This window comes from Sinocyclocheilus anshuiensis, unplaced genomic scaffold, assembly GCF_001515605.1.
Source record: "Sinocyclocheilus anshuiensis isolate Anshui unplaced genomic scaffold, SAMN03320099.WGS_v1.1 scaffold522, whole genome shotgun sequence".
Classification (NCBI taxonomy): Eukaryota; Metazoa; Chordata; class Actinopteri; order Cypriniformes; family Cyprinidae; genus Sinocyclocheilus; species Sinocyclocheilus anshuiensis.
Genome location: NW_015544185.1, coordinates 727,088 through 738,845, shown reverse-complemented (window position 1 = coordinate 738,845; position 11,758 = coordinate 727,088). Strand labels below are relative to the sequence as shown.

General features: G+C 34.8%; 2 protein-coding genes across 2 annotated transcripts in view; one reads left to right on the top strand and one right to left on the bottom strand.

The window, feature by feature from the left end:
* The window catches only part of LOC107696456 (protein kinase C and casein kinase substrate in neurons protein 1-like), a 9,486-nt gene extending 5,573 nt beyond the window's left edge, over positions 1 to 3,913 (top strand). The window contains exons 5-9 of the mRNA XM_016496794.1: positions 272 to 447; positions 1,296 to 1,416; positions 1,514 to 1,644; positions 1,730 to 1,920; positions 3,071 to 3,913. Of these exons, the coding sequence (XP_016352280.1) occupies positions 272 to 447; positions 1,296 to 1,416; positions 1,514 to 1,644; positions 1,730 to 1,920; positions 3,071 to 3,180 (729 nt within the window). The 3' untranslated portion in view covers positions 3,181 to 3,913. The remainder of the gene's footprint in view (positions 1 to 271; positions 448 to 1,295; positions 1,417 to 1,513; positions 1,645 to 1,729; positions 1,921 to 3,070) is intronic.
* A 2,167-nt stretch (positions 3,914 to 6,080) lies between these two features.
* Positions 6,081 to 11,758, bottom strand: part of LOC107696418 (SAM pointed domain-containing Ets transcription factor-like) — a 17,269-nt gene continuing 11,591 nt past the window's right edge. The window contains exons 3-6 of the mRNA XM_016496730.1: positions 10,045 to 10,242; positions 9,192 to 9,239; positions 8,085 to 8,219; positions 6,081 to 6,325 (exon numbers count right to left, since the gene is read on the bottom strand). Of these exons, the coding sequence (XP_016352216.1) occupies positions 6,147 to 6,325; positions 8,085 to 8,219; positions 9,192 to 9,239; positions 10,045 to 10,242 (560 nt within the window). The 3' untranslated portion in view covers positions 6,081 to 6,146. The remainder of the gene's footprint in view (positions 6,326 to 8,084; positions 8,220 to 9,191; positions 9,240 to 10,044; positions 10,243 to 11,758) is intronic.

Sequence of the window (11,758 nt, the reverse complement as noted above, 5' to 3'; positions counted from 1 at the left end):
GTGTGTGTGTGTTTGTGTGTTTGTGTGTTTGTGTGTGTGTATATATATATGAAATGTGAAGAGATGAGCCAATCATAACAGAGAGTATTTGCATAAAGTTCGAAAAGTTAAATTCAGACCCAGTTCAAGGGCCAGAGAGGATGGAAATATTTCTTTATGCAAATACTCTCTGTTATGATTGGCTCATCTCTTCACATTTGCATAAATGAGGCATCTCACATTAAATGCAACAAGTCCGAGGATTAAAGATGCCACTTGTTTTGTGTTTCAGGCTAAAGAGAAATACGAGAAGAGCCTTGATGAGCTCAGCAAGTGCACGCCGCAGTACATGGAGAACATGGAGGTGGTGTTTGAGCAGTGCCAGCAGTTTGAGGAGAAGAGGCTGAACTTCCTCCGCGAGGTGTTTCTGGACATCAAACGCCATCTTAACCTCACCGAGAGCCAAAGGTCAGCTTGAAATCACAAACCTGTTCTCATTAACCTGGTGGTCTGAAGTCTAGTCTTTTTTTATGAACATAATGCATTCATAAACATACTTAGTTTTTGGCTTTTCAAGCTTTTGAGGTCATCTGTATACTAGTGTCCTGTTGACGAATTAAAATGTAAGCAGATTCAAAAGTTTGGGGACAGTAAGTTTTTTATTACAAAAAAAAAGTTTTAGTATATTTTTAGTCAGCAAGAATGCATTCAATTGAATAGTGACAATAAAGGCATTTGTAATGTAACAAAATAATTTCAAATAAAAACTTTTTTATTTATTAAACAATCCTGAAACAAGTGTGGAATGGTTTCCATAAATATATGAAGCAAAAATGTGAACTAAGAAAAGTTTCTAGAGCAGCAAATCAGCATATTAGAATGATTTCTGAAGGATCATGTGACACTGAAGACTGGAGGAATGATGCTGAAAATTCAGCTTTGCATCACAGAAATAAATTACATCTTACAATATATTCAAATAGAAAACAGTTCTATTAAATTGTAATAATATTTCACAATATTACTGTTTTTACTGTATTTTTGATCAAATAAATGCAGCCTTGATGAGCAGAAGAGTTTTTTCAAAAACAAAAAAAATCATACAACCCCTATATAATTTATAATTTACAATCTTTCTCAAAATGCTGGTTCATATACAATATTCACAAATTATAAACTTGTCAAGTATGACAAGCCCTACGATGTCCAGTCCCAACTTCCTATTTGAACAGGAAATACATGAATATACAAGAAAATTGCATTTACCAAACCAGTCATAAGTCTCCTAAATAATCTCTATAATTCGATCTCTACAGCTATGCTGCAGTCTACAGGGAACTAGAGCGAACCATCGCCTCAGCCAGTGCTCAAGAAGACCTCAAGTTGTTCAGCAACGTCCACGGGCCAGGCATGCACATGAACTGGCCACAGTTTGAGGTAAAGTCAGTATGTGGGATCTGTGAGGATGTGCAGCGCCACATATCTGGTGCTAGGTACTGAATATCACTCATAATCCATCCTGTCTCTGAATCAGGAGTTCAACCCAGAGCTGAGCCACTCCATTAATAAGAAAGAGAAGGTGAAGAGGAACCATGATGGAGTCACACTGACTCAAGTCACACATGGTGTAGATCAGGGCACACCGCAGACTGCAAACCGGGGCAGGTACTGATGCTTTTGTGCTATTAGTTAATGTTCTAATCTATGAAGGAACTATCTTGAGCTTCTCTCATCTGGTTGTTCTCCTCAGCGTGAGCAGTTCTGAGAAGAACCAGCAGTATTCGGCCGAATGGTCCGATGACGAGCAGCCGTCTGCGGCTCAACCAGCCAGCGAAACAAACGGCGGTGGAAATCCGTTCGAAGAGGAGAGTAAAGGAGTGCGAGTGAGAGCGCTGTATGACTACGAGGGCCAAGAACAAGATGAGCTCACATTTAAAGCAGGTGAGATTCACCAAGCAAAACCTGTGAGACCCATACTGCCCTTCAGAAGTTTGGGACTGGTAAGATGTTTTAAATACAGCCTTGGCGAGAAGTAATATTGTGAAATATTATTACAATTTAAAATAACTTTTGTATATGAATATAATATAAACTGTAATTTATTCCTATGATCAAAGCTGAATTTTCAGCATCATTACTCCAGTCTTCAGTGTCACATGATCCTTCAGAAATCACTCTAATATGCTGATTTGCTGCTCAAGAGACTGCTTATTATTATCATCAATGTTGAAAATAGTTGTGCTGCTTCATATTTTTGTGTATGTGCATATCAAAGTTCAAAAGAACAGGATTAATTTGAAATAGAAATCTTTACTATAAAAATATAAATGTTTAAATAAAAATATTGTATATTATAATATTTGAAAATATTATAACCTACAATTTATGTTCTATAAATGTTTTCCCAAACATTCCATTTTGGTTCTGGGAATGTTAAAGTGTACCTGTTTTCTTACTGTAAAATGTCATTTAAACGGTTATAAAAATGTTCTCAAAACAATGTTTTGTTTTTTAATATTCAAATAGTGAGTTGTGTTTTTAATGTATGTAAGGGTTAAAATCAGTAAAGTACACTTGCCAAAACAAATAAATAAATGAACATTAAATATAATTTTATAGTTATTTTATTATGTGAAAAGAAAAAGTCGAGACATGAAACTAGCACAGCTACTAGAAAATCAGTGTTTGATCCTTAACATCTAGGTCTAAGTCTTTTTTATGAACATACTTAGTTTCAGTTTTTTCATGTCTTTTGAGGTGATCTATATGCAAGTGAACTGCTGATGAACTAAACTTTTAGCCGATTCAAAAGGTTGAGGTTTTATTAATTTTTTTAAAGAAATTAATACTTTTATTCAGCAAGGATGCATTGAATTGATCGTAAGTGACAGTAAGGACATTTAAAATTGATACTATTTTAAATAAAACTTTCTGTTCATCAAAGAATCCTGAAAAAAAAAATGGATCAAAAGACATGAGACATGAAACTAGCATAGCTACTACAAAAATCAGTGTTTTATTCTTATAAAAAAAAAGCATATCTTTGCATTTTATCAGCTCGTATTAACTGTAGATCCATATGTTTTCGCAGGAGAAGAGCTGACCAAACTGGAGGATGAGGATGAGCAGGGTTGGTGCAGAGGCCGGTTGGACAGCGGTCAGCGAGGCTTGTACCCGGCTAACTACGTCGAGTCCATTTAGTTGCCTTGTGTGGCGAAGAAGGCCTTAAAGACTTTACCCTGCACTGCTCAAATGCGAGATCTCAGAGAAACAATTTCCTTGCCTGATTGACTTGCTGAGAAGCTTTACACAGCATTTCCTTAATACCGTAACGAAAAAAACCTACAGTATCCAAAACACATATCGTACCCCAGCGAGAGCAGGGAATGATTCTAGCCATGTTCAGTATGAATTATTGTGCTGCTGACATGTGTTCACGTATGGTCTCCTGTAACAATATTAATGTTATGACGTCCATGAAGCCTAGCATAGCGAGAATCAGCTATGCGATGTGTATACTGGACTTTTATTTTGAAGTGGAGGTTCTGTGTTAAACCTAGTGGCCCTTTCTCGTGTATCAACATGAAACATCCATTTTGCTTACATAATCTGATGTATTTATGCGTGAAACAGGATTTTCAATGAGAAAAAATGTAGGGCGGGACTTGATTTTATGCTAATCGGATCGTGAAAAGTAGGCGTTACATACTGGAAAGGATCCATGTGGTTGAGGGGAGGGGCTTAAATATTAAAGGGCTTGATGACATCATTCAACAAAGAGATTCAGTATAGAGGTGGAGCGTTTTTATTTTTAAATGTATTGTGCACAATAAAACCAGAAACGTGTAAATAGGGGCAGTTTTGCTTTAATGCATATTTTTCTGCCAAGTGCAAATGATGCCTCAAAACACATTAAAATCACTTTTCCTTGTGTGAGTGTTTTTTTTTTTTTTTGTCTCTCATTTTTATCCCTTTTTTTATGCAAACAGATTTTTATCCTTTTTTACAAATTCAAAATATTTGATTCAGGATATTATGATTTCATGACCATTGTGAACTGTGGGGTTCACAGTGATATCTGGGCACATGCTATTGAAAAGTGTGTTCAAATGCTTTTTCTTCTGCCTTTTGTCTGTTTGTGAGACTGGGAATGTCTTTTGGATCTATAACTGATTCAGCGGGCAAACTCCTTGTTGTGCAACAATATTAATAATCAATGGTCATTTCATTTGTCATACGTTTTTAACACTGTAGCCTTGTTTTTAGCCTGAGAGCTTCACTCAGGCTCAGCTGTTATGGATTGTGAATGGAGGAGGTGATGTATATATACTGTATGTTTAGACTGGACTGATGTGTTTTACTCTTCATGTCAGTGTAGTAACTGTTCCATTCAAGTTCACAATAAAAAAAACAAAAAAAAAACAACAACTGGTGAATCTGAGACCAATGAAAATAAGTGAAATACAAAGTTCTGGGTCACCACTAGAGGTCAGAATTGCAGAAGTCCTTTACTAATCTGTTTATAGAGTCCTATAATCTATAAATAGGTCATATTTCACCTCGAAATCAGATTAAAAAAAAAGAAGTAATACTTTTCTTAAAGAAAATTACGTTTTTTTTTTTAATTACTATTATTTTTCATAAAAAAATAGAAATAAGTACTATTAGAATAAAAATATTGAAATAATTAATATTTAATATGAAAATTATCTTAATTATCTTAAAAAATCCTAAATGTAACAAACTCAGAAGTAAAACATTTTCATAAAAATATTATTGTAAACCATTTAAATAAAAATAAGTACTATTAGAATAAAATAATGAAATTATATTTATATTGTATATTTAATTAATATGCAAATTATTATCCTAATTCTATTTACATCTCAAAACAAAACAAAAAAAATATCAAACATAAACTCAAAAGTATAACGTCTGGATGCATCATGGTATTAAAAATATATATGCAATATTAACTGTCATGAGAGTTGTCGAAAATATTGCAAAATAAATTTTATTTCTTAAATTTCCCTTTTTTATGAGGTTCTCGCATATGCTTTTACAACAAAAATACAGTGGTATAGTAATAGATTCAATTGTAAAACAATGGTACTGTACTTTGAGATATACCAAAATTACACTATATTACCATGTCCAAAAAAGTAGGTCTTATTAATTCTACATTAATTATAATTATAACTGTAAAAGATCGAGTGAAATATCCATGACACAGCGAAATGAAAAAGAATATTTAATAAAGAAATTGAGGCAAAATGCACGAGGAACAACAACTGAATATACATGAAAAATTACCTCTCAGCTTTGATATAACTGTATAAGTATGGATAATATTTCATAATGCCGAAACAACTCAGTGACTTCTAGATTAGACTTCACAATAGAGCTTTCAAAAAACACAAGAGCCACAATAGAAACCAAACCTCCCTCAGGCTCAAAACTCGGACTTCCTGACTTAAACCTGTCAATTAACCTTTACAACACATGTAACAAATGCAGTGTATGAAAATCCACAGGCCGCAGGTAAGCCCTCGTTTGCATCAGTGTGAAACGTGACGTGAGCAGGGAGGTGTGTGCAAAGGTGGCCGATTACTGAAGAACGTGGAGAAAGTTCACATGGGCAGACTTGAAACGTTTGCAGTGCAATTGATCTTAAACCAGAAAAAGGGATATTTGTTGGGTGGCAGCCAGAGATTAACGGAAACTTGAGTCATTCCACTGCAAATCATGGGCAGGAAAACCAAGGTTTGCTCAGAGACACGCTGGCAGGATTCACACGCTGAGTGTTAGCTGACAGGCAGACCTTGCGAGGAACCTGTAACATACTTCAAAGAATATCTACTAAATCTCTCTTATTTTAACCTTAGTGCTTCTGTTAAACATCATCATTTATTTGACAGGCTTTTTTTTAAAGTAACAGAAAGTAGCAGTGCAAAGCTGATACTACGTTTCAACAGACACACTAAGTGTTTTTAAAAGAGTGCAAGTACATATTAGACATTTCTAAGCACAATTACATTTTCTACATAGAAATCTTTTAAATCTTGGTTTCACTGTCATGCAAAACCCAGAAATAGTCTCAGCAAATGTGTTGGAGGGCTTGTCAGTCTATAAAGTTCTTGTCTCAATGGTTGAGTTCACTATCGCTCTTATACCGGATGGACAAACTGATAGACGAGTCTTTGTGAGACATCTGGCTTGCGGATGATGCCCTTTTTATAGTACTGCCGAATAGAGCGGCTGAGTTTGTCATAGTTCATAGCCGGACGGTTCTTCCTCAAACCCCAGAGACGCGCCACGTGAGCCGAATCTTCGATTTTGAAGATCCCTGTGAAGACACATCCAAAACACATCTGTTATGGCATTAGGTAAGTCACTTTACTAACACACCAAACAGCAGGATGGCACTACAATGTTTTTGGACATCACTTTACTAACACACCAAACAGCAGGATGGCACTACAATGTTTTTGGACATTTACACTCATAAAAATTTGTAAAAGTTTTTTTTTTTTTTTTGCAGCAATGCCACTGAAGCACAATTTCAAAGAACCATGTTTTTCTTAGTGTGAAGAACATTTTAATAATCTCAAGAACATGTTCCCATTATACATTGTTAAAAAAATAAAGGTTACAAAAATGTTTTTGGGGTTTTTTTTGTTGCAGAAATTCCATAGAAGAACCATTACTGGTTCCTCAAAGAACCTTTCTGTGAACAGTTCTTAAAAGAACCATTTTTCTTAGATTGAAGAACATTTTAAGAATCTAAATAACATTTTTCCACCATAAAGAACCTTTTGGGGAATGGAAAGGTTCCGTGGATGTTAAAGGGATAGTTCACCCAAAAATGAAAATGATGTTTATCTGCTTAACCCCAGCACATTCAAGATGTAGGTGACTTTGTTTCTTCAGTAGAACACAAACGGAGATTTTTAACTCCAGCCGTTGCAGTCTATCAGTCGTATAATGCATAGCAATGGTAACAAAATCTATGAGAGTAAAAAAAACATGCACAGACAAATCCAAATTAAACCCTGCGGCTCGTGACGACACATTGATGTCCTAAGACACGAAAAGATCGGTTTGTGCGAGAAACCGAACAGTATTTATATCATTTTTTACCTCTAATACACCACTATGTCCAACTGCTTTGGGCGCGCGCACGGCATCCGGTGCATGAGGTGTGTACGCGCTCTGGCGTAGTTTACGCAAGCGCCGGAAGTGATCTCTCGCGCGTATACGTCACTCATTGTTTACACAGTGCACAGTCATTGTAGGTATGACGGCTAATCAAAATGGTACTTACTTGTGCTTATCCGGATTGTTCAAACCGACTTATTCACAAACTCATTCTGGAGTGGTGCCTTTCCACGTATTCCCAACTTCTGAGCCTGCTCGCCTGAAGTTATGGTTGATTGCTCTTCGGCTGGATATCAACACACCCTTTAACGTAAACTACGCCAGAGCGCGTACACACCTCACGCACTGGAAAAGCAGTTGGACATAGTGGTGTATTAGAGGTAAAATATGATATGAATACTGTTCGGTTTCTCGCACAAACCGATCTTTTCGTGTCTTAGGACATCAATGTGTCGTCACGAGCCGCAGGGTTTAATTTGGATTTGTCTGTGCATGTTTTTTTTACTCTCATAGATTTTGTTACCATTGCCATGCATTATACGACTGATAGACTGCAACGGCTGGAGTTAAAAATCTCCGTTTGTGTTCTACTGAAGAAACAAAGTCACCTACATCTTGGATGCCCTGGGGGTAAGCAGATAAACATCAAATTTTCATTTTCGGGTGAACTATCCCTCTAAAGGTTCTTCATGGAACCATCAACGCCAATAAAGAACCTTTATTTTTAAGAGTGTAAAAAACCTTGGAAAGGTTCCATGGATGTTAATGGTTCTTCATGGAACCAGAGCCAAAGAACCGTTATTTTTCAGAATGCAGAATGGTATTCTTGGAAATACCTTGGAGTTGCATTGTTTAAAGCATCATGGAAACAAGTCTGGACCCATTTTTACAGACCCATCAGCATCCATTATTGCCATTACTTTGCAGAAGAGCTGTCGTGTCCTCACCTTTCTCTTTATTCAGCCAGCGGATGTAGCGTCCGTAACTGTGAGGTTTGAGCAGAAGTTCTCTGAGGAACTGCCACAGGTGGATCGGCTGACCAGAACAAGACGAATCCGCTTCGGACCACAGCTCTTCACCTTCTGTGAGACAACATGCACACGTATAGCACTATAGTTACATTTGAAGTAATACGCCATAATAAAAAACAGAATTTAGTCCAAATAAATCATAGCCAGAGCTATCCTTTCTATAAAAATACATTTATATCTAGACTGCACGCATGTGACAGAACTCAAAAATTAATAAGACTGTCTGGACTGTAAGTTTTGTTAATCATTTCACATCCCTTCATTGATTCTAATAGGAGTGTTTTGTTTTGTGACGTAGTTTGTTTGCTGTACAAATGGAGTGAAACTGTAATTTTCAGAAAATAGAAGTCAACATGTACATGTATCATGAACTAGTGTTAGTATTATATATAATATTATAGTATTTATTAATACTTTGAACTAGCTTTATTTTTATATTTTCAGTTTTTGTTTTAATTTTTAGTTTAAGCTTTCGTAATGTACATTATATAATCATCATCATCCTCCCCTCTATTTTTCTATATTATTTATATTAGGCTTTATTTTTCATTTCTTTTTCAGTTTTTGTTTTAGTTATTTTAATACTTCAGCTTACACAAAAATTATAAATGTTGCCTTGGCAAAGTTTTGAACAATACTTACATTTTATTTTATTTCAGCTTTATTTCAAGAAACGAAAATAATTTGTAATAGTTTTAGTTTTAGCTAACAATAATAACATTTCCATGCAAATAACATGGTATATGAATATTGTAAGCATCAGTACCATGACATTGCCAGAAGTTGTGTAATATAAATTTCAATGAAAATTCTGTATGGAACATGTCTCACAATAACCTCTTTTGTTTTTTGGCATTAATCGATCTGATTTGGACAGGTTAATCATTACATGACAATGACAGTCCTTTTCTTTCACTATAGTACTGTGGTCTGTCTGTGGTATATTTGTAAGGTAATGCCATGGTATTTTTCTGTATATTGGTTATCATCTGTGTAGTTTACTGTGATGTTTCTGTGACGTACCTCTCATCCTGGTCTCTCCAACCGAACATCTTTCCTTCATCCAGGCAGCTGAATGCACAAAAAAAAAGAGAGGAATGCAGCATGAATACACATGCATGCAAACATTCAGCTTACAGGATGCAAAATTGTAATTTGAATTTGAATAAAACGGAATGGAATTAAATAAAAGGGACAAATAGCTGGTAAAAGTTGTTTTTAATAATAAATGATTTATTTTTCATTATTTATTACCTGTAAACATAACATTAATAATATATGTTCGTTGTTTTCACAGTATTTCTTAACTTAAAGGAATGGGTCTTAAAAAATAAGATGCATTGTACATACAGTATAGGAGAATAAATTAGTCAAAATTCATCACAAAAATATTCAATAGCAAAAAGTATTTATTAATATTTTGACTTTAATTTGTTTTATTTTAATTTTTATGATTTGATTTTGTAATGTGTTTTTTAGTTTTTAAATATTTTTATTTAGCTTTAATTTATTTTATTTCAGTTTTAGTAAATTTCAGTTAGCTGACAAAAGAACACTTCTAATTTTCATTAAGTTTTTTGGAAGTTTAAGTTTCTAATCTTTAACTGTTTAAGTTTAACCTTTTAACCTAATTAGATTTTTTATTTTATTATTTCAATTTAATGAAAAGAATTTGAATAGTTTTAGCTTTAGTTAGCAATAACAACACTGTGCTGTATTGCTTTGAATTGCATTTTAGTAAGTTTCCTGCCATTCAGATTCTGATTAAATGAAAGGGAGTGAATTCTTACATTCAGAAATTTGCACAATCCTGAATTCAAACAGTCCTTTGCATGTATTGTAGTAAGTACTTTTTATCAGACTATTTGTATTTCACCTGATTTCCATATATCCAGATGTGCGTGTAATGTTTCGCTGCACTGTGGTGAACGCTGTCGGAAGTCTTCCTCGCTCATGGAGCATAAATCCTTGCCATCCAGCTCCTGGAAGGCCTTTCCCACCTGTGGGAGCCTGTAGAGATGCTCCGTCCATAACAGCCACTTCTGAACGTTCCCACAATTCCACTCCATCGGGTCTGAAAGATCAGATCAGATCAGATCAGATCAGGCCAGCCATCTCTGACAAAGCACACTGTTGGGATTCAGAGCTGTTTGGACAGACTCCAAATGTTTTGAAACGTCTTAGTGAAGAAGAAAGCCATTCAGAAGAGCAAACAGTGGGGATGGGTGTTTATGTAAGGTGGTGTGACTTATTTTAATAAGTTTATAAATTTAGCACGATACCACAATTTGCATAAACGTGCTCGTAAAATACGGACAAATCAATAAATCAGTTGCAATGTGAAATGCCACTGACAATTTTGAGCTATTTTAAGATGCACAGATATTTCAAAACAATATCTGCGAGACGTATTTGAATGTTTGCTTGATCATCATCGTTATCCGGGAGGGGTTTGAATATCCTTAAGGAAAGTTAGTGCAACAAAGCTCTCAGCGCATTAGTGAAACTCCGGAGGATTAGGCAGATCCTGGTCTATGTGCTTTCAGCTGCCTTCAGGGCTGCTGGAGTCAAATACCTTTTCTAACAGTTTCATTATGACTGTTTGCATGGCTCAATCATAACTCAGAGCTGTCTGTCACTCACATTGAACAGGAGTGATGAATGGAGAGTTGTTCATTTGAATAAGTGTCATGATAATATCAGCATGTTGTGTTTTACTGCAGCGGCTGTGAACGAGATGTTACGGTATTTCATGTGGAAGTATTTTTCTATTAGGCGATATATTTATGAACATATTCTGAATGTATTTTACATAAATATTTGACCATAATATATTGATAACATGTCTCACTCTGCTATGTGTGAATATGCATGCTATATTTGCATATGCACACAATTATAATCTGAATATAATGTAAGCAAAATCTGAATTTATTGTTTAATGTTGTCTAAATACATTATCTGAATGTATCTGGCATCAATATATGACGTTTATCATATCTTTGTTATATATTACTATAGCTGCTTATATGGTCTAATCTTAATCTAATATAAATCTAGCCTAACCTTATTTTGCAGTTTTTGTATAATCTTATCTTTTTTTTTCTTCTTTTTTTTTTACTAATATCTGACCTTTATTGTTTCACTAACACATGATTGGCATCAATTGGCATGTGCATAAAATCACATTCTGTGAATTCTAATGTGAATTCATAGTATACATCTTTTTAAAATTGTATATCAGACTCTCCTTATGTTTTTCTTGCATGCTTTATTGAACAGCTTTATTGCAACATGCATAGAATCACAGTCTGAATCTAATCTTAATTTAGTCTAAATTCAGTGTTCACACCTGTTTCTAACAATAAACTGAATCTAATGAACAACGCATAAGCGTTACTCTTTCCTTCCATCTTTAAAGCCAAGGAATATTTAAGAATAACATTAAACACATTAAAATACATGAAATGAAAGTTTTGAAAGTTTGAAAGTTTTGAAAGCAAGGCCAGTCAAAGATTTTGTGCACATTGTAAAATTTTGCACCAAAAAGACCTCTCTCTCTCTCTCTCTCTCTCTCTCTCTCTCTCCTC